This window comes from Lolium rigidum, chromosome 4 (genome assembly GCF_022539505.1).
Source record: "Lolium rigidum isolate FL_2022 chromosome 4, APGP_CSIRO_Lrig_0.1, whole genome shotgun sequence".
NCBI classification, from domain to species: Eukaryota; Viridiplantae; Streptophyta; class Magnoliopsida; order Poales; family Poaceae; genus Lolium; species Lolium rigidum.
The window spans coordinates 3,342,036-3,365,005 of NC_061511.1; the positions used below are offsets into that span (position 1 = coordinate 3,342,036).

Consider the following 22,970-nt stretch of genomic DNA (forward strand, 5'->3'; position numbering starts at 1 on the left):
GTCTTGATCGCGGCCCACCTCTGGCTTGGTCAAATTCTGGTGATAACAAAAAGCATAAAAAATCATAAAAAATATATTTATAAGTTTAAATGCTCAAGATTTATTACATAAGTTTATTGTCCACGCATTCAATGACAAAGTATTATTCAAAAAATGTAAAATGATACAAATATCCTAGGTATTGTTTTCTTCGGGATTTCCTTCACTGTTGTTTGCAGCATTGTTGCCAACATGCGCCCACATGTGCTCGACCTAATCAGCCTGGAGCTGGTTGTGTACAACTAGATTCCAAATTTCGTGGTGCATATGGAGGATATCCTGGAATGATGCCGGACCACCTTGAGGAATAACCAACTCTCCCTGGCCATCCCACTCATTATCAAACAGTGAATCATCCCGCTCTACCTCAACAATCATGTTATGCATGATTACATAAGCGGTCATCACCTCCCACAGAGTTTCCACACTCCAGGCTCTAGCAGGGTGTCTGACGAAAACCCAACGAGCTTGGAGGATGCCAAACGCCCGCTCGACATCTTTCTAGGCTGCCTCTTGCTTTTTAGTAAACCTTGCCTCCTGCTCTGAGTTGGGACACCGGATTATCTTCATGAGTGTAGCCCAAAGTGGATAGATATCATCAGCAAGGTAGTACCCCTTGTTGTAGTAGTGGCCATTGATCTTAAAATCCACATCAGGGACTGACCGTACGCTAGCCTATCAAACACCGGAGAGCGCTGCAGCACATTGATGTCATTGTGCGAGCCAGCTATTCTGAAGAATAAGTGCCAAATCCATGTGTCATGTGAAGCAACAACTTCAAGAATCACTGTGCACCCCTCAGAATGGCCGCTGTACGCCCCTGCCAACCAAAGGGGCAGTTCTTTCACTCCCAGTGCATGCAGTCTATGCTGCCAACTATCCCAGGAAACCCCCGGGAAGCGTTGATTGACAACAGACGAGCTGTGTCCTCTGCATTAGGTTGCCGGAGATATTGTTCTCCGAACACACCGATCACTGCTCTGCAGAACCTGTGCATCGCTTCCAAGCAGGTCGCCCCGACAAGGACCCTGACTACACGGGGATCTGCGAGACATTGTGCTGGTGGATGATCAGCGCAGCCTCCGTGAGAAAGTCGTTGTCGGACTCCTTGTCACATCGTCGATGAAGTTCTTGAAGAAGTAATCGTCGTCGCTGTCCATGATCTACAGATTAAATGGGAATTTTTTTAGATCGCCCATTTCATCGAACACCTCACAGGCGGAGGCCATCCAATGCGTCAGTAGGGACCTACAGGCAATGGCTGTCCCGGCTGACTTGCGGCCTGGAAACACGGTGCACGAGAGCTCACCTCTGGCGGCAACGGCGAAGCTGCTGACGACGGGAGGTCGTGCGACGGCGAGAGGACAACATCGTCGACGATAGCCTCCTCCGACTCTGCTACGAGGCCGCGAAAGCAGCGCGGGCCCGCGTCCTATGCTTCCGCACCGCTTGCCGGCGTCTCGACGATGGTGGTCGGCGTCGATAGCGCTCCCAAATCGCCGGTCCTGGGTGGCGGCGGAGTGGTGGAAGATGTGTGCGAGGGGGCTGTGTTTTGGGAGGCAGACATGCGAGTCAGGGGAGGACAAGGGGAGGACGCGAGCGGTCAGCGAAGGAGTCCGCGACCACGCAAACGCGACCCAGATTTGGGCCGGCTTTGGGTCGTCCCGGACGCCGCGACCATCCGTTTTAGGGATGGATCTGCGCGCTGACCGGGTTTTTTTTTCTGATTCAATCCATCCGAACGGGCGGATGCGGGATGGGTGGCTGGGTTGGAGATGGCCTAAACTTGGTGCAAAGGGGGGCCCATAAGGCATTTAAACTTGCTGCTGTTTGCCTTTTCCAATTGCCGTGCACCGTCCTCCCAAAGGCCCACGCGATGTCCTACCTCTCCTGCCGCCGTCGCCGCCGACTCCGACGCGGCGGCGATGTGCGACCGTCCGCGGACTGGGCGGATCTCCCTATCGACGCGCTTCTGTCCGTGCTCCACAAGCTGGATCCCATGGAGCTCTTGATGGGCGGTGCGGGACGGGTGTGCCGCTCCTGGCGCCGCGCCGTGCGCGATGAGCCCGAGCTCTGGCGCCGCATCGACACGCGCTTCCGAAAAGGTCACCGCTGCCAGATTTACGAAAACACGGCGAAAGAGGCCGTCCGGCGGGGGTCGAGGCGGTGCGAAGCCTTCTGCGGCGAAGACGCTAGCGACCACTTCCTCCTATTCCTCGCCGAGCAGTGAGATTTCTTTAATTCCCCCTCACGAGGAAAAATATTAGGCTTCTTGCCTGCCTTGTGTTTACCTTATTCTGCAACTAGGGTATTGCTAGTTGCTGATCATAGTGACAAGTGTTTATCACAACTTACGATATACTAGTAGTCGCATCATGTGCACTTCATGTCGTTATTAATTTGGATTTCAATGGAGAAGTAGTTTTTATGGGACCTGCTTTTGTTTTTTAAATTGTTCTAGTATCAAATGTGATAAATGGAGCACATGATGACATCTGGCTATAATTTGCATTCAAATTTGAAGAGAAAATGCCCTACCTACTAAGAAACAATTTAGAACTATTGAACGTCTGATCTTTATTTCTTAAATGGGATGGATTCCTTCGTCGGTGAAAAGAACTATGATCCGCTTTGCCAACATAAGTGAAGCAATCCTGTTTGACATTTAGGATCCTTCTGGCAGAACAAACGGAAAAGAACCAATCCTGTTGTAAAATAATTTTGCATAGGTTGGTAGTTTTTTTTAATGTTGCTGGCTTTGCTGCTCTTATCTTTTGAAAGGCCATGGCATCATGTGAGCGTATGCCTGTTTCAAAAATAAATTTGACATGGTCTTCAACTAGAAGAGTCATGTCATTAGGCTGAAAAAATCTTTCTAATATCTTCATAATATTGGCGTTACCGCTGGTGATGGAGGTGGGTCATGAGCACTGCACAGTCATTCATATCTAGATGACTGTAATATGAAGCTGCAAAGGACCAACTGGTAGTTGTATATATGAACCTGCCATTTTGTTGCCCCAGAGCATAATTTTGCATGTTGCTTTTTTTTGTTGCACCCTTGTATTTGGACATGTGTTAGCAGTGCATAGGAATGACTGCCTTATCGTGCAGTGTTATGTTTTTTACACTGCATTGTTCTTTGTTGTTATAGATACCATCACTTAGGGCCACCCTTGGAATTGATCATGTAATAAATGTTATACCAGCATATTACTTTAGCTTACATAGTAGCTTTATGTTCTTTCCCACCAGTTTGATCTATTTTGTTCCTTCGGTTAGCTAGCTGTTCTTCCAGTCTTCAAGTACATGCTCCTGCACTTCTCAATGCGGTAGAAATGAATTCTTGTAGGTTAGTAACATCAAAGCTCTCTGTTTTCTTTCCAGTGCACCAACTCTAAAGAGCCTTCGCCTCATATTTTCTGACGGCATCAGTAATGAAGGACTGCTGGAGGCAATCAACAAGTTTCCTGTGCTACTGTAGGCATGTTTTCGGGAAGGTCTACGAGTTTATTGGCATAGCTTGCCCACATCTCAAATCTTTCAGACTCAGCTATCGGCACTCCTATAACAGTGAGCATGCAGAGTATAATAAGGACGAGGAAGCTATGGCAATTTCAACAATGTCTGCACTACGCTCCCTTCAACTCTTTGGCAGCGAACTCACCAACAAAGGATTGACAGCAATCCTTGACAACTGCACTCGCCTGGAGTACTTGGACATTCGCCATTGTTTCAATATCTACTTCGATACTGCCCTGCGTGCAAAGTGCGCTAGAATAAAGACGATGAAGCTTCCTCGCGACTCAACTGCTGACTACGATCTCCAAATGGGAATGCGAACACGCCCAAAAATAACTCGTCGAGATTATGCATTCTATGGAAATCAAGTACCATGACAGCTTTCTTGTTGAGGTAGCAAGAGAACAGTTTTTTTTTTCTGGAGTCGAACATCAAATGTTCTCTGTCTGCTTTCAATAATCACTGTGAATTCTGATCACTATGATAATCAATGCGATGCTTATCATCACTCCCTGTGTCGTGTACAACTAAAATGAATGTGTGAGTATGAAGCTCTGCTCCTCAGGTGCTGGTGTACTTCCCTGAAGTGAAAGACTATCTACAATATTGTAGTTCAACTATACCAACTTGCGAATGCATCCAATTATTCTGTACTTCTGTTTGTCCTCCTTTGCATAAGGGCATCTCTAACGGGACGACGCATTTCGGACGCCCAAACGGATGAGTTGGCCGAAATGGTCGAAATCGTCCGCGCGTCCGTTTGCGTCGGGGTGGCTCCAGCGGCTCGATGCATAATCTTTTTTCCATTCATGAAGTCATAATTTACATTAATAAAAAACTTAAAAAGGCCATAAAGACGTGGTAAAAGTACTACCTACTGGTCGTCGTCGCTGACGAGGTCGATGAACTCCAGCGTTGGCCATGGAAGCGGGTACGCCGGTGGTGGAGGAGGTATGGCAGGCTGCGGCAACTGCGGCCAGGCCGTGGCCCGCGCAGGAGGCTGTGGTGAAGATGGCCAGGGATCCCATGCCGGAGCAGCAGCCGGAGCGTGGTCATTGAAATGCGTCGGCGTGGCCGGAGGAGTCGTCGGCCTCCCCTGCGCGAGCGCGGACTCGCGGAGCTGGATTCTGAGCACATCCCACAAAGCGAGCTCGTCGAGCTCGCTATTGGCCAGTGCCATGGCAATGGCCTCCTCCTCGGTAATGTCCGACGGCAGGGTCTCTGGATCCCACGCCGGCCCGCCGTCGTTGTTGTCGTACTCTGCCATGTCCGCGTCCTCGTCCTTGTCTTCCTGGTCGTTCTCTTCTTCTTCCGCGGCGATCTCGTGGTCGAAGTAGTCGACGTCGCCGAGGTAGCCAGCGCGGCGGCGCGCGTCGAACTCCCACGTCCCGAAAGAGATCCAGTTGTAGGAGTTGAGCACGTACGCCTGATCTTCCCGGAGATCCGGCGGCAAGATCGCTCGGCGGCGACACACCTCGTCCCGCCACTCTCGGCTTTCGCGCGGCACGGGGGGGGGGCACACGCCTCGAGTTGAGGTACCAGCCCCTCCAGGCAGGTTTGCGTCCGGCCATGGTAGCGGCAGATTTTCCACCGAAAGGCGGCGCACGAGCTCGACGCGGACGTACCGCCCGACCCGTGGCTTCTTGCCGGACCGTGAGCCGCTAGCCTCGTGGTCGTTCTTGGTCTTGCGGAACGGCCAGCATTTCTTCCCCATGGCGTCGGTCGGGTGGATAGTGTGGGCTCTGGCAATGGTGTGGTCGGGGAAATGGGCGCCGAAAGCGTCCCTTTCAGAGGCTCGGACGCCATCTCGCCTTCAATGTCCTGCCACTGCGACGCCGCCCAGCTGCGCACGCTCGCAGAAGCCGAGGCGCGCCATTAACGTGGCCCTGGAAAGGCTGCAGCTTGCCTCCCGTAAGTAATTCCGCGGAAGACGAAACAGCTGTGCCCTGCCAGGCGGACCGTGCGAGGACCGGGCGGACGACCGCAACGTCCGCGCAGCATCCGCAGAGACGCAAGTCTGGCGCATATTTAGGCCACGTTTGCGTCGCCGCGAACGGCACGGTCACTATGCACCGGCCCGCTGGAGGTGATACCAGACGTATTTTCGGCCGGACGAACAAAAATAGTCGCTCAACGTCCGCGACGCCCCGTTGAAGATGCCCTAACCATGTGGAGTATATGTCGATCTGGGCCAGAGAAGCTACCGACTACCGTTGTTGATCAGTTTAATATATTGTCGAGTAGTATTGAAGCAACGTTCTATGCATATCTCACCGAGCAAGGCACATAATTGTATCTCGTTCTCTCTCCCATATTTTCTCATTCTAAGCTTCACTTTCCTAACAATCTTTGTGAAGTACTACGACCTTCACATTGGTGAAATCAGAACGATTTGCCAGTGTGTCATTCTTTTGAATAATTTTTGTTCTTAATATTTACAATGGTGAAAATATGTCTTGTTGCATGTATTTATCCAACTTTTTTTTCTGTTTCCGATCCAAATTCACTCCGTTTTCAACCCGAATCCGTAGTCAGATATAATCCACATTTAAATCTGCCGGATCTTCCTTCCAAATCTGACAAAAATATAGTACCATGAAAAATAAGAAGAGAGCATTATCCAGTCCGTTTACATCCTACTCTGTACATTGTTTGAACTGGCCATCATGTCAAACCCATAAAAACACGTGCAACGTGACATCTCAGCCTACTCGAACTTATAAGAGCAGGTCTAACAGACCCCTTAAAAGGGCCAAACCCGTATAATAACTGCCAAAATAAGGGGTTGGACGCTACCCGGCCGTCTAGCAGACCCTGTAAAACAGGCCCCCGCATCGATTTTTTACAGTTTTGGCTACGGGGCGGCTCTTCGCCCCTTACTTGTAAGGGGCGGGAGGCTGAATACAGTGGCCAACCCCTCATCCCATTTCACTAGGGCGCGCGGATATTTCGTAATTCCCAACCGTTTTCCCGCGCCGCCGCCATAGTCACCGCGCGCCGCCGCTAAAAACAGAATATTCCGTAAGATTCTGTTTTACGGGGTGGGGATACGGGGTCTGCTAGCTCGGACGAGATTTCGGCCAGCAAAAAGTGAATACGGGGCCATTTTCTCGCGTTTTAAGGGGCAGAAAAATACGGGACCTGTTAGACATGCTCTAAGAATCTGAACTTGCTCCAAGGCGGCCCATAAGCCCACTCTCCCAAGAAGAACTTCTCTAGAGTGAAAAGAAGTTTGTCCGTCCAATTGCCGTGTACCTGGCCTTCCACAGGCCCACGCGATGTCCTCCATCACCTCCGGCCGTCGCCGCCGACTCCGCCGCAGCGGCGAGGTGCGGCCGTCCGCCGACTGGGCGGATCTGCCCATCGACGCGCTTCTGTCTGTGCTCCACAAGCTGGAACCTATCGAGCTCATGGTGGGCAGCGCGGGCCGGGTGTGCCGCTCCTGGCGCCGCGCCGTGCGCGACGAGCCCGAGCTCTGGCGCCGCATCGACATGCGCGTCCGGAAAGATCGCCGCTACCGGATTGACGAAGGCACGGCGAGGGAGGCCGTCCGGCGCGGGTCGGGGCGGTGTGAGGCCTTCTGGGGCGAAGACGCTACCGACCATTTCCTCCTATTCCTTGCCGAGCAGTGAGATTTCTTTAATTCTCCCCTCGCGAGGAAAAAGATTAGGCTTTTTTGCTTGGCTTGTGTTTCCTTTATTCTTCAACTAGGGTTTTGCAGATCATGTTGACAAGTGTTTGGCGCAATTTATGATTTAGTAGCATGTGCATTTCATCTTGTTACTAATTTAGATTTCAATGGAAAACTAGTTTCTATGGCTCCTATTTTAGTTTCTAGATTGTTTGAGTATCCAATGTGGTAACTTGGTTTACGCCAGCACTTCTGGCTTAGGTTTCCATTCAAATTTTAAGTGAAACACCCTTCATATTACGAAACAATTTAGAACTACTGAGGGTCTGATCTTTGTTTCTTACGTACGCCCGTCGCAGGATGGATTCCTTCATGGGTAAAAAAAATATGATGATCTTTGCTAACATAATTGAACCAATCCTGTTTGACATTTAGAATTTTTCTCGCAGAACAAACGGAAAAGAACCAATCCTCTTGTTAAAGAATTTTGCATAGGTTGGCGGTATTTTCTTTTAATGTTGCTGGCTTGCTGCTCTTATATTTCGAAAGGCCATGGGATGATGTGGGTGCATGCAGTGGCTGTTTCAAAAATAAACTTGACATGGTCCTCAACTTTGAAGGATCAAGTCATCATGCGGAAAAACTCATTCTAATGTCTTCATATTTATGGTACTTTTGCTGGCGACGAAGGTGGGACTCCAGTAAGAGATAATTTTGTATGCTGCATGTTTTTTTGTTGGAGTATTGTTTGGAAATGTTCTTAGCAGTGCATAGGAAGGACTCGCTTATCATACAGTGTTACATTTATATGTTGTACGCTATATTGCTCTTTGTGGTTATAGATATCCATCACTTTAGGCCCACCCTCTGAATCGAGCATGTGATAGTTTAGCAGCATATGAATTTATCTTACATAGAAGCTTTATGTTCTTTCCTGCCAGTTTGATCTGTTTTGTTCCTTCTGTTAGCTAGGTGTTTTTCCAGGACTGTACAATTAATATTTTTTATGTACATGCTCCTGCACTTCTCAATTCAGTAGAAATTGGAGAAATGAATTCTTATAGGTTATTAACACTAAGCTCTGTGTTTCCAGTGCACCAACTCTAAAGAGCCTTCGCCTCATATCTTCTAACCACATCAGTAACGAAGGGTTGATCGAGTCAATCAACAAGTTTCCTATGCTTGAGGAGCTTGAGCTTTCATTTTGTAAGAATGTTTTCGGGAAGGTCTACGAGGTTATCGGCATAGCTTGCCCACGTCTGAAATCTTTCAGACTCAGCTTCCCTTGCTTCTATAGCATTGAGGATGCCGAATACAATAAGGATGAGGAAGCTATGGGGATTGCAACAATGTCCGCGCTGCGCTCCCTTCAACTCTTTGGCAGCGAACTCACCAACAAAGGATTGACATCGATCCTCGACAACTGCACTCACCTGGAGCACCTGGACATCCGTCATTGTTTCAATATCTACTTTGATACCGCCCTGCGTGCAAAGTGCGCTAGAATAAAGACGACGAGGCCTCCTCACGGCTCAACCGATGACTACGAGTTCTATATTGGAAACCCAGTTCGAACACGCGCAAGGAAAACTCGACGAGATTACGCATTCTTCGGAAATTCGATATATAGAGGTTTTCAAGTAGTACCATGACAGCTTTCTGGTCGAGGAAGCGAGAGCACATATTGTTTTTTCTTTTCTTTTCTGGAGTCTTAACAGTTTGCTGTCTGCTTTCAATAATCAATTCTGAATTCTGATCACTATGATGATCAATGCGATGCTTATGATCACTGCCTGATGATCAATGCGATGCTTATTGTCATTACTGCCTGTCTGTATCGTAGTACTACTAAATTGAATGTTTGAGTAGGAAACTCTGCTCGTCAGGTGCCTGGTGTACTTCTCTGAAGTGAAAGATTGTCTGCAATATTGTAGTTCTGACTGTAGTACCAACTTGCGGATGCGTCCAATTGTTCTGTTTGTCATTTGCAAAACCATGTGAAGTGTGTCGATCTGGACCTGAGCTACAGACGATGGCTATGTATCTGCCAGCTGCTACTTGCTAGCACAATAATCTGCATCATAACCAAAACCTTCAATTCTATATTTCCATTTGGTGACTCTGATACGGCATCTCGTCATCCGACGAAGTAGTAAACAAATGACTTCCCAAATCACCTTGATAATGGAATGTTTTTCCAGCCAGATGATTGTGAGCACATAGGAACACAGGGACAGCCAATCTTGGGAGTGGCATTCCAGACTGGAAAGATGGAAAAGAAATTCGCAGCAACGGTCCTCCATGTGAGCGGGGCCCAACGCCGGCGCAAGATGCCATCGCGATCCCAGCGAGGTCCAGCAGAGAGAAAGAGAGCCGTTATATAATCAATTATGAGGGCGAGAATCCCGTTATATAATGGGAGAAGCAGGCGGCAGGACGTGAGGACAAGGCATAGAGTCAAGGAGAGAGGTCTGTCGATTCAGGCTCGAGAAAGGGCGATTACGCGGCTGCCATGGCGAGGACCCTCTTTGGTTTCGTAGCTGCCGCGGCGCTCGTCGTCGCCCTCGTCATGCCGGCCGTCGCCGCGCAGGCTCCCGCGCCGGCGCCCGCCACCAGCGACGGTGAGTCATCAGTATATCAAGAATGCATGATAGATTGGACATGTGACAGCACTTGCCTTCTGGATTTCTGATCTGTTTCTTGTGGATACTTGCAGCATCGTCCATCGACCAGGGCGTCGCCTACCTCCTGATGATCGTGGCGCTGGTGCTCACCTACCTCATCCACCCGTTGGACGCCTCCTCCCCTTACAAGCTCTTCTGAGTCCCTGCAGTGCAGAGGAGAGCCTTCTCATTCTTTTGTTCATCTTTCTCTTTTCCTTTGATGGTCGATAAGCTAGTGGATTCTTGAGAGATCGGTGCTGTGAGATTCGTTTTGGACTCATTAATTCGTTCATCGGTGGTGTGAGATCGGTGGTATTGTACTCTAGTGCCTGCGTATATTTTTGTCTGTCGTGTTCATGTTGTTCGGATGTTTCTCAGGTCTTCTCCCACTAATTCTTCGTTGAATGTGTGATTGCTACCTTGTCAAATGGGTACGAGTGGGCCGTGGGACAGCACATAATTCAACATCGGCCCAGCGTCACTCCTTTCCCTGTCCTCTTTTATTTTGTCATTTCAAAATATACCGAGTATACAAATGTACAATACGTCACTACTGCTACGGAAGACGGTTCAACCCCATCCGTCAAATGCTCGCCCTATTTGGTTTTATGAACATGTACATGAGGGATGCATATTCCCACGGTTCTCAAACTGAACCCCGTGAGCTGATTTGTTAAAAGAATGTTGCTCATGGACATTGGACCGATCGCCGCCTCCTCGATCATCAGATTTTACTGTAATTTCATATAAAAACCATCAACCCGGGTTCTCCCATGTCCTCAAGAGCATAATGAACTACTCACACGTAACGAACTAACGATCATGGACACATATGTTAGGTGTATAATGATATGGTCTATAAAATGAAAGTATTGGCACCAAATAAAACACATTGTAATAACACGGGGAGTTATTACAGACTCCGATCTACACCGATTTGCATATGAAGCAATGTTGAAGATGGAGATGGTGTTGCACAAGATGATGTCAATGAAGGTGGTACTTTCCATGAAAGAGTGAACACTGTGGAATCTAAACCCTCTCGGCTGAAGGAAGAGGGAGACAAGATGGCATACAAAAGGTCCTAATGCACCACCTAGTTGTGTGGGCCCCTCTAGCCTCCAGGCTTTCGCCCCGTTGTCTTTGTCTTCGCTTCAAATTATATGGCTTAATTTTATTAGAGATTTTATAGAGTCTAGACCACTACTGATTATTTCTCTTTTACAAACTAGCAATGATCCAATGATAGTATGATGTAATTCTACATCAAAGCACAATTTGTTCATTAATATGGACAATATGACTTATAAGAGCATCTCCAACAGCCTTTATATAACGGGTTGCTAAAAATTAGGTATACCAAGAGGAGAGAGAGGATATAGCAATTTCAACCAAATTGTGCTTTAGCGGCCTTCGTATAATTCGATTGCCAAATCGAAAGGTGGACACAAATTTTGCAAATAGCCCCTTAAACATAAAAAAGAATAAGGAATCAGGTCCAAAGACCTTGAGCTGCCATTGCCACTGACCACACACGCTTGCTTCACCACGTAGGGACGCCGACGGTGGCTAGTGTGGCCGCGCACCTAGGCCTGGCTCCGCGCCTCAAGGGGTGGCCGCACGCCGTAAGATCGTCACCGACAGACGCGGGCAGTGGGGCTCGGACGCAAGCAGGCATGGGGCAGTAGGGCGCGGGCATTCCCCGTCGGGCGGAGCCGAGACGAAACTCCCTTGGCCGACTGGCTCAGGGTCGGCGGCATCTAGGTCAGCGTCGCTGTGGTGGAGGTCGGCGCTAGCACCGACGGAGCGGAAATTGATGCCTAGGTGCGGGGCGAGGTCGTCGTGGAGGAGGAGGGGGCAAGGGATAGCTCCATGGATGCCACAATGGCCGGATTTGGGGGCGACGGGGGCTGTGGAGCACGAGGCGACTCTTCCGGCTTAGTTGCCCTTCTCCCATGTTTCTTCACAAGTTATACAAAGTGACTATTAGCTCTGAAAATATACCAAATGGAGTGTCCAGTATACCAAGCTTACAGTTTGTTTGATTGTTTGATATGTAATTCGTCTTTTATTTATCACTGTAGACTTTTGAGACTTTTTGAACGGCTATGTGCATCTTAGCTATGCAGAGGTCGAATATAATTGCTTTTCATAAGTAATAAAGGGTCCATTGTCAAAAAAGAGAAAAAGAAAAATATACTAAAGCTGTTGGAGATGCTCTAAGCCCCTTGTGATGTTTTGTTGTATCCTCGTGAAACCCCTAATGTTAAAAGTAAATTTGCAATGACATAGCAAAGAGTACCACCATGGTATAATCATTCCATGATTTTTTTTATTTCCATTGTCTTGCAGTTAAAACTGTTTAGAGCCACATCACCAAATACTCATTTCTATTTTCATAGAGAAACTTTGCATGTCCAATTTTGAAAATGAAAACACACATCAGAGCCACACCCATGGGTGGACCCAAGGCCCCTGTTGCCCGGGCACGTGCCCGGGCTTCACTTCTGCACATGCCTGCCCTAAGGGCATCTCCAACGGGGCGACGCATTTCGGACGCCCAAATTGTCCTCGGGCGTCCGTTTCCGTCGCCTGGCGGACGCGAAAATGACCGCGATGCGCGAATTGTCCGACTCGAACACCTCCACGGATGCGTCGTCCGACAGTTCCTCTTCCGACAAGGAGGTCACAAGCAAGAGGGCAGGAGTGAGGACGATGAAGCAGTGCCTTCTAACAAGAAGGCCAAGAATTAGCTTATAGTTTCTTTGTTTTTAAATTTGTTTTCTAGTTTTTATGTTAAATATGTTTAAACTTGTTCGATTCGAGTAATTAGTACTAGTTGTTTTCGCGCTAGTTGTTTTCGTGTTTGAACTTGTTTTCGAGTAATCATTCAACAAAAAGGAAAAGAATGAGCAAGGAAACAAAACACTGGAATATCCAAAATGTGTCAGACCGCTGGAGGTGGCATTTTCGCGTCCGCCAGGCGACACAAACGGACGCCCGCGAACAATTTTAACGTCTGAAATACGTCGGCCCGCTGAAGATTCCCTAAAAACATCTATACGTAACTATCGGTGGCCCAATCTAGTGGCACTAGGAGAACAAAGCCAGGTAACAACATGCAGGCCGGCAGTCTCACATCAAGTACCAAAAGCCCAATAAAAGATAGACCAAGACACACCACGCTGCTTTACTCCTCGCTTTCGTTAAATAAAAAAATATCATTGCTTGCTATGTGGAATTGTTAGCGCGTATAATTTTATATTTTGCCAAATTCCGAGTTATCTATTTGATAGTATGGTTGATATTTTTACTCTAGTTCACCAAAAAATTCTTGGCTACTCAATAAGAAAAACATCTGCAGTCCTTAAGTTGGTCCATCCAACTATTTTTTTTCCTAGCTCAGCTTCCCGCAAGAATCCTACAACTACGGATTGTTGGTCTACGAGTAAGTCTACAGGCATACATGACCCAACCGGTTGGCGAAATTATGGTCCCGTCCTTGAAAAACATGCTTATTTTTTTTGTCCCCACCCATGGCCGGAGATGAGTCCTTGCATCGTCCGATGCAGCAGATGAAATCGACGACGTGAAGCCAGTGGGAGCGCAACTTCTAGATAGTAGGGTGTCATTCTAGGCCAACACCATTGGGAAAAGCGAAGGGAGGCTTCACCGGCGTCGACGCCAACTAAGCCAATCCCAACCGCACCCTCTGGTGGCGGCGAAGGAGGAAGGGAGGGGGAGGAGGAGCTGGCGGCGACGAAGTTATCTAGGGTTCCCCCGGCCGCCCCTCATGAGCACAAGTTATCGAGGCCCCTATTGTTTTCATGTTTCCGCATAAAAGTGTGTGAAAACAATATTTCCATATGATCCTCATAGTTATCCACGAAAAAAATTAGCTGCCTTGCGATGCACCCAGGCTTCAATAATTTTCTGGGTCCTCCACTGGCCACACCGAAGTCACATTTTCAACGTTGGAACACATAACATAAATCCAACTGTATGGTATTATCTAGAAATCATGCTTGTATTTTATTAAAAACATGCAACTAATATTATCAAACTTGCTCATTTCTAGCAAAAGAACAATAGTGCCTGCAAGTTTGCTTTCTTATCCTACCGGTTTAGAATCCCTATGCATCCCTACCGAAGAATAGAATCAGTACAAAAGCGACTTCAACCGTTCAATCGAGTTCTTTTAGCTATCACAATTTCCTCAGAGTCCACTTTCCCTGGCATAGTCACTCGCTGACGCTTCAACTTGATCTCACACCCACACTGCTTGATGCGTCGAAGCCCAGAGTTTGTTTTTCCATCATAGCGTTGGACATTTTCCTCATCGCTCGATGAGTCAGTTGCATCGTTGTCTTGCCAAAATATGCGCACAGTCATGGGCATAACCCTGACCCCCGCCTTCTCCTCCTTGGCAGGGGGAGGAGGGGATAAAGCAAGCGGCTTAGCCATGTCCACATCATCACGTTCCATTTTGGTCACCCCTGTGGCGGTGTTGGTGCCCATGTCAAACCCTTTTCCTTCTTCCTATTATCATGAAAAAACCACCACTATATCAACAAAGATATAGGACTAGATTAAAAAAACAAAGATATATGACTATTCTATGCGATCAAACGGAACATATATTTTAACTTGGTAAATTTCTATAAAAAAATACATAAATGTTACTTACCTGTTTATTTTCCTCCCAGATCTGAGTGTTGAACCCCTTATGATATTCAATAGACGATGCGCTCATATCTTTGATGGTGGATGTGGAGAAAACAATAATGACGACAATACCTAGAATAAAAAACAACAAGCCGAGAGCGGAGGTAGAAAATCGATGGCGAGAGGTGTTCATCCCAGGGGACAAACAAATTTAGGATGATCAAACAACGCTGCAAGTGGTCAAGGCATCATCGAATACAAGGAATGGACATGGGGTTGCAGAGGTAGAAGGCGGCGTTTGCGACTGGCGGCGTATGCACCACTTGGTATAAAGCAATCTACTATTTGGCGGCGGCGGCGGGATAAAAAGGGTTTGGAGGTGAGACGACGGGTAGGGAACAGACGATGAGGGTTTAAATAGAAACTTGTGATCCTTATCCAATCTATTAATGGGCCGGGCATTAAAATCTTCCATGGAGTGACATTGTTTGGGCTATTCAGAATATAAGGGTGGCCCAACTAGAGTTATGAGTTTGACGTTTTTAGTGCACAATATAATTTCATATATATATATATATTTATTTATTTATATATACACACACATTTATAAGATTGTATATAAATTTAGACTGGCTAGGTTGGTCTCGAATAGATGGAAACTACTTATATATTACCAATTGTGGAAACGTATACATGGTTGTTTGTAAAGAGAAAATTGCCACATGAGTAATCTACTTTGTTGCCATCTTATAAATTGGTTGAACACTAAATGTTGACGATATTGCATCCAGTGATTCTTTGTTGATGTTTCCAAAATAAACTTTATTCTATTGTAGTCCTCGTGGTATCATATTTAGTAGATACTATCATATAAAAAACACTGACCTTTTGTAGTTCGACACTTGCGCTTAGATTGGTCGTGTTCCTGAAGAATGAGAAGCAAATAATAGTGTAAGTTGTTTCCTCTCCCTGCTACTCATATGTAAATATAGGAAAGTTAAATTTTAAAAATCGAGAAAAAAGAAACACTGAACTCGTTATTTTCCACACCCAATGTCTAAGAAAGCTCTAAGATATTGCAAGATCTTTCAGAGTGAGAGACCTTCCTTTTCATGATAGACCATGAATTTTATCCATGACATATCCGTACTTACGTATAGGATTAAGAAAAAAACATGTTAACTCTTTGGTAGCCTGGATAGGCAGTCTGCAGTGACCATATCATGTTTGGCTAGTTTTTATAGGCAGTTTTTTTTTTTCCTTTCTTACTCTTCTATCTTTGTAAATATGGTTGGTGGTATCTCAAAAAAAAAAAAAGGTTGGTTGTTGAAATAAAATTGTTGTGGTGCTGTTGCCTCACCGTCTCATGGTAAAAAAAAGTTACTCATAGACAAGCTTATGAAACACATTGTAGTAAATATATGCCTGGAATTTTGGGCATTTGGCCTTTGGCCCATGGCCCATTATCAAATTCTGAAACTCACATGGTCCATTCCAAAAATCAGTGGCAGCACTAGTGGGGGCTAAAGTTTAGTCCCACGTTGCTAGTTGGGAGAGAGTTGGAGTGGTATATAAGGTGGGTTGTTGTAGTCCTAGTAAGTGAGTGAGAAGAGAGAGAGAGCCCTCGCGCACTCCTCCTCCTCCGCCCGCCTCGACACGTCACGTCACGTCACGTCACGATGTGCCGCGGGTTGCGGGAATCTCGCCGAGCCGAGCTTATCTTTTTGCTGTTTGGGAAATTAATTGTGTAATCAATTTTGAGTCATTAACGGACGCGTTACTCAGCCGTTTTGCCTTCCGGTTTTTCTGGATCGTGGCTGTGCCGACTCAGACGTGGGCTGCGTCCCACGACCTTCCCGAACCGCACTACATAAGACTCTGCACAACCCTAGCCGCCACTACTAGACGCATACGCGACTACCTGTCTCCAGTTCATTGCGCCGCCGCCTTCGTCTTCCTAATCCCGTCCGTCGGCGTGCACCGACTGCCGGGACAGTAGGCTTCCGGAACCCTGCCTCTCGTGAACCTGTACGGGTGAGGGGCAATCAGGTTTTTGGGGAGCGCTCCGGCGCGACTACTGGCATCACGACGTCGTCACCGGACGACGAGTTTCTCCACACCGACAACTTTTTCCCGAACCTCAGTGAATTCTTCGACAATCTCAACATGGGCGACAACGACGCTGCTGCGAAGTATGTGATCTTGTCTTTTCTCTTTCAGTTTCTGTTAGAGCTTTTTCTTCTAGTTTCTATGGTAGATGCGATCGGTTTGTCTTGTTTAGATGTGATTTGTTCACCTATCTTACTAGTCTGTACGATTAGTTTATTTATTGTTTTCATAGTCATGATTTATCAATTAGTTGTACAGATTATTTTATATGGATATTTGCTTATATATTCAACAATCCAAAAACCTGATTTTAGGCAAATCAATTCAAGCAGCGTTGCTGCCGCTACTCGACCTCCCTTATTTGATGGTATGCATTACAAGAGGTGGCGCACAAATGCAGTTCTATGGTTTACAAACCTATGTTGTTTTAGCGCCACAGATGCTAGACCTGAGGGGTTTCTCTCTGCAGAGGAGCAGGAAAAGTTTGAGAAGGTCGACGCCATGTTTAAGGCAGCCTTGTTCAGCATTCTTGGGGACAACATTGTTGACCCGTACATGGCTTTCGACCATGGTAAAGATGCGTGGGATGCGCTCGAGGCCAAATTTGGGGTCTCGGACGCTGGCACTGAATTGTATGTCATGAAGCAATACTATGACTACAGGATGACTGATGAGCGCTCCGTGGTTGAGCAGGCTCATGAGATTCAGTCCCTTGCCAAAGAACTCAGCAGTTTAAGTGTACCTTACCAGACAAATTTGTGGCCGGTGGCATTATTGCCAAGCTTCCTCCTTCGTGGAGGAACTTTGCTACTTATCTGAAACATAAGAGACAAGAGTTTTCCGTTTCGAATCTCATTGGCTCGCTTCATGTGGAAGAGAAGGCGAGAGCAAAGGACACACGCGCTCGTAGTTTTGAGGGAGGTTCTAGTGCCAATGTGGTACAGAAGAAAAACTTCCAATCTCACAAGTCTAAGAATAAGAACAATGGAAAAGGCAAGTTTGAGGAGAAGAACAAAGCCTCCAACTCAACCAACTTCAAGAGGAAGACCCCTTATAAGAAGAAAGGGAACTGCCATGTTTGTGGCGCTCCTGGACATTGGGCTCCTGATTGCCCAGAACGTCATGATCGGCGTGGGAACAGCGGCAAGTCCGCAAATGTTGTTATTGGTGTTGATACTGAGATGAAGGACGTTGGGTACGGTATTTCTCATACTATCCTTTCAGTATGTAATTCTCCTGATTGGTGGATAGACACCGGAGCCAATACACATGTATGTTCTGATGTCTCTATGTTTTCTTCTTATCAGGTCGCAAGGATTTCCTCTGTGCTGATGGGAAACGGCTCACGTGCTTCTGTTCGTGGTGTTGGTACGATGGATCTGAAGTTTACTTCGGGAAAGACCATCCAGCTGAAGAATGTGCAGCACGTTCCCTCCATTAATAAGAATCTCGTTAGCGGATCGTTTTTATGTCGAGATGGTTTTAAGTTGGTCTTTGAGTCCAATAAAGTTGTAATTTCCAAGTGTGGACAATTTGTTGGAAAGGGTTATGTGTGCGGAGGCTTGTTTCGCTTATCTTTGTCAGACTTATGTACTCAAATTGTTAATCATGTTTGCAATGATAGTGAGTCCGATATTTAGCATTCACGACTTTGTCATATTAATTTTGGGTGCATGACGCGGCTAGCGAATATGAATATAATTATGAAATTTGCTATTGTCAAGAAATCCAAGTGCCAAGTATGTGTGCAAGATAAGCAACCACGTAAGTCTCACAAGACTGCGGAGGCAAGAGACTTGGCACCACTGGAGCTTATACATTCGGATCTTTGTGAAATGAATGGTGAATTGACAAAAGGAGGGAAAAGATACTTCATGACTTTAATTGATGACTCTACTCGATATTGTTATGTGTATCTCCTGAAATCTAAAGATGAAGCTCTTAATCACTTCAAAATCTTTAAATCTGAAGCAGAAAACCAACTTGATCGAAAGATCAAGCGGCTAAGGTCTGATCGTGGTGGAGAGTATTTTTCCAACGAGTTTGATTCTTTTTGTATGGAACATGGTATTATCCATGAGAGGACGCCTCCCTACTCACCTCAGTCAAATGGGGTGGCCGAAAGAAAGAACCGTACTCTAACTGATTTGGTTAACGCCATGTTAGATACATCGGGTCTATCCAAGGCATGGTGGGGGGAGGCGATATTGACTGCATGTCATGTCCTAAACCGTGTCCCCACAAAGAACAAAACCATTACTCCTTTTGAGGAATGGGAAAGGAAAAGGTTGAAACTCTCTTACCTACGAACTTGGGGTTGTATGGCGAAAGTAAATGTGCCGATACCCAAGAAGCTCAAGCTTGGACCAGAAAACCGTGGATTATGTTCTTCTAGGATATGCATTTCATAGCATTGGCTACAGATTTTTGATAGTAAAATCTGAGGTATCTGACATGCATGTTGGAACAATTATGGAATCGAATGATGCGACTTTCTTTGAGGACATCTTTCTTATGAAAGAAACGTCTAGCTCATCAATTCATGAGATGCCCAGTTCATCTACTCAGGAATTATTTCCTGAACCTACCATGGCTATAGAACACTTTGAAAATCCTGTGGAGGATAACAATGAAGCTCCCAAAAGGAGCAAGAGACAGAGGACTGCAAAGTCCTTTGGACATGATTTCATTGTGTACCTCGTGGACGACACTCCCACTTCTATTTCAGAAGCCTATGCATCTCTGGATGCTGACTACTGGAAGGAAGCTGTCCGTAGCAAGATGGATTCCATCTTAGCCAATGGAACTTGGGAAATTACTGATCATCCTTATGGGTGCAAACCTGTAGGATGTAAATGGGTGTTCAAGAAAAAGCTTAGGCCTGATGGTACTATTGAAAAGTACAAGGCACGTCTTGTGGCCAAGGGTTATACCCAGAAAGAAGGTGAAGATTTCTTTGATACACACTCACCTGTTGCCAGATTGACCACCATTCGAGTGCTACTATCCTTGGCTGCCTCACATGGTCTTCTCGTTCATCAAATGGATGTTAAGACTGCTTTTCTAAATGGAGAGCTTGAAGAGGAAATTTATATGGAGCAGCCTGATGGATTTGTAGTAGATGGTCAAGAAGGAAAGGTGTGTAAATTACTGAAGTCTCTGTATGGGTTTAAGCAAGCGCCTAAGCAGTGGCATGAGAAGTTTGAAAGAACTTTAACCGCTGAAGGCTTTGTTGTAAACGAAGCTGACAAGTGTGTATACTATCACCATGGTGGGGGCGAGGGAGTTATTCTTTGTCTCTATGTCGATGATATATTGATATTTGGGACCAACCTTAATGTGATTAAGGAGGTCAAGGAGTTCCTATCTCGTTGTTTTGAGATGAAGGACTTGGGAGTAGCTGATGTGATCTTAAACATCAAGCTGCTGAAGGATGACGATGGTGGGATTACATTGCTTCAGTCCCACTATGTGGAAAAGATCCTGAGTCGCTTCGGGTATAGCGACTGCAAATCTTCTCCAACGCCTTATGATCCTAGTGTGATTATTCATAAGAATAAAAGAATTGCTAGAGATCAATTGCGATATTCGTAGATCATTGGCTCGCTTATGTATTTAGCCAGCGCCACGAGGCCTGACATCTCCTTTGCTGTAAGTAAACTCAGCCGTTTTGTGTCTAGACTTGGAGATGTTCATTGGCATGCTCTTGAGAGAGTTTTGCGCTATTTGAAAGGCACTGCGAGTTATGGCATTCACTATAATGGGTATCCAAGGGTACTTGAGGGTTATAGTGATGCAAATTGGATATCTGCTGCTGATGAGACTAAGGCCACAAGTGGTTATTTGTTTACACTTGGAGGTGGCGCTGTTTCCTGAAAGTCTTGCAAGCAGACCATCATTACGAGGTCAACTATGGAAGCAGAACTCACAACATTAGACACAACCACTGTTGTGATGGGGTTCGTTGCATAGAAAACAAAAATTTTCCTACCGCAAGACGAATAAAACCAACAGATCTAATATATGGAACACCCAAGATCTAATCTACAAGATCGAAGCAACGAGATGGAGATGAGACTAACCCTTGAAGATTCCAAAGCCTACGAGATTAATCTCGTTGTTGGTGTAGACGATCGTCCCCGGTGCTGCAATCCGGCAGCACTTCCGTACTCGGTCGCGCGTACGGTGTCGATGAAGCTCCTTCCTCTCCCGTTCCAGCGGGGCAGCGGAGGTGTGGTAGATCTCCTCCAAGTTCCAGCGAGCACGACGGCGTGGTGGTGGTAGTGGAGGAAGAAAACCGCAGGGCTTCGCCTAAGCCGCAGCGGCGTATGGTGGAGGGAGAGGCGGCCAGAGGAGGAGGCAATGATGGGGGGTAGTGGCCGGCCACCCCCTCCCCTCTTTATATAGGGGGCCAGCCGGCCAGGGTGGCCCCCCTTCCCATCTAGGGTTAGGAGGGGCGGCGGCCAAAGGGGGAAGAGGGCTTTCCCCTCCCCCAAGTTGATCCCACCAGGGAAACCCTAGGGTGTTGGCCGGCCTGGGCCTTGGGGGGCATGTCACCCTGGCCCATTAGGCCAGGGAGCATCCCCTCGGCCCATGCTAGGCCTCCTAGGTCATGGGCCCCAAGGTGGACCTCTCTGGAACCTTCTAGAACCTTCCAGTCAACCACCGGAAAAATCCCGAACATTTCCGAAACCCAGAAATCAACTTCCCTTATATGAATCTTATTCTCCGGACTATTCCGGACCTCCTCGTGACATCCCGGATCACATCCGAGACTCCGAACAAACTTCGTCTGCATACCATATTCAAATCTACTTATGCGACATCGAACCTTAAGCGCGTCACCCTACGGTTCGCGAACTATGTAGACATGGTCGAGACTCCTCTCCGAGCAATAACCAATAGCGGGATCTGGAGATCCATAATGGCTCCCACATATTCAACGATGACTTAGTGATCGATTGAACCATTTACATACGATGCCAATTCCCTTTGTCTCGCGATATTTTACTTGTCCGAGGTTTGATCATCGGTATCTCCATACCTTGTTCAACCTCGTTACCGACAAGTACTCTTTACTCGTATCGTGGTATGTGATCTCTTATGAACCATTCATACGCTTGCAAGCTAATCAGATGACATTCCACCGAGAGGGCCCAGAGTATATCTATCCGTCATCAGGATGGACAAATCCCACTATTGATCCATATGCCTCAACTCACACTTTCCAGATACTTAATCCCATCTTTATAACCATCCATTTACGCAATGGCGTTTGATGTAATCAAAGTACCCTTCCGGTGTAAGTGATTTACATGATCTCATGGTCGAAGGACTAAGACAACTATGTATCGAAAGCTTATAGCAAATTGAACTTAATGACTTGATCTTATGCTACGCTCATTTGGGTGTGTGTCCATTATATCATTTAAATAATGACATAACCTTGTTATTAATAACATCCAATGTTCATGATCACGAAACCATGATCATCTATTAATCAACAAGCTAGTTATACAAGAGGATTACTAGGGACTCCTTGTTGTTTACATAACACACATGTATCAATGTTTCGGTTAATACAATTATAGCATGGTATATAAACGTTTATCATAAACACAAAGATATTATAATAACCACTTTATTATTGCCTCTTGGGCATATCTCCAACATGTTGAAGCGGAGTGGCTTCGTGAGCTTTTGATGGACTTACCTGTGGTTGAGAAACCAATACCCGCTATTCCTATGAACTGTGATAATCAAAATGTGATCGTCAAAGTAAACAGTTCTAAGGATAATATGAAGTCATCAAGGCATGTGAAGAGGAGACTGAAAACTGTCAGGAAAATAAGAAACTCCGGAGTTATAGCGTTGGGTTATATCCATACGTCTAGAAACCTGGCAGACCCCTTCACAAAGGGACTATCACGAAATGTGATAGAAAATGCATCGAGGGAGATGGGTATGAGACCCACACTATGAGCTGCCCACGGTGGTAACCCACTCTATGTGATCGGAGATCCCGTGAATTAGAACTCGGGAGACAAGCTGTTGGTCGACCGGGAGGAGAGTATATATCCCTATAGCAATTTTACCACTCCGTAAGATGCAATACTCTCCTAATCTCGCATGGCGAGGTTGATAATTATCTTAATGTGTTCTAAGTGGCTTATTTTAGCAGAGATGTTGTCCTGCAGAACATGTTTTGAAGAACACACCTATATGAGTCTGATTGTTAAGCGTCGCAATCTATGAGAGTTGGGTGCTCTCTAGTAAACTCATGAAAGGCCCTGGAGTATGACGTATAAGCTCCAAACCGCAAGGAAGCCTCGCGGCAGCCT

The 22,970-nt window shown here is 46.4% G+C and overlaps 2 protein-coding genes across 3 annotated transcripts; both read left to right on the forward strand.

Annotated features, from left to right (window-relative positions):
* The first annotated feature begins 231 nt into the window (after nucleotides 1-231).
* LOC124708588 (arabinogalactan protein 16-like) lies at nucleotides 232-10,219 on the forward strand. 2 transcript variants are annotated; one of them, XM_047240269.1, is made up of 2 exons: nucleotides 232-270; nucleotides 9,926-10,219. In XM_047240269.1, exons 1-2 carry the CDS (start codon nucleotides 232-234, stop codon nucleotides 10,013-10,015), a joined length of 129 nt encoding a protein of 42 aa, XP_047096225.1. In that variant the 3' UTR covers nucleotides 10,016-10,219. The 2 variants fall into 2 exon arrangements, with proteins under 2 accessions (XP_047096225.1, XP_047096223.1); XM_047240267.1 differs by lacking the exon at nucleotides 232-270 and adding an exon at nucleotides 9,705-9,813 and having other exon boundaries at nucleotides 9,909-10,219.
* LOC124650509 (putative F-box/LRR-repeat protein 23) lies at nucleotides 6,840-9,016 on the forward strand. The gene is made up of 2 exons (XM_047190021.1): nucleotides 6,840-7,189; nucleotides 8,286-9,016. Exons 1-2 carry the CDS (start codon nucleotides 6,840-6,842, stop codon nucleotides 8,842-8,844), a joined length of 909 nt encoding a protein of 302 aa, XP_047045977.1. The 3' UTR covers nucleotides 8,845-9,016.
* Nucleotides 10,220-22,970: the final 12,751 nt, after the last annotated feature.

Coding starts and splice junctions, on each gene's coding strand:
- LOC124708588 (XM_047240267.1), top strand. CDS start 9,705: ATGGCGAGGACCCTCTTTGGTTTCGTAGCTGCCGCGGCGCTCGTCGTC. Junction 9,814..9,908: donor GGCGCCCGCCACCAGCGACG/GTGAGTCATCAG, acceptor GGATACTTGCAG/CATCGTCCATCGACCAGGGC.
- LOC124650509 (XM_047190021.1), top strand. CDS start 6,840: ATGTCCTCCATCACCTCCGGCCGTCGCCGCCGACTCCGCCGCAGCGGC. Junction 7,190..8,285: donor CTCCTATTCCTTGCCGAGCA/GTGAGATTTCTT, acceptor CTGTGTTTCCAG/TGCACCAACTCTAAAGAGCC.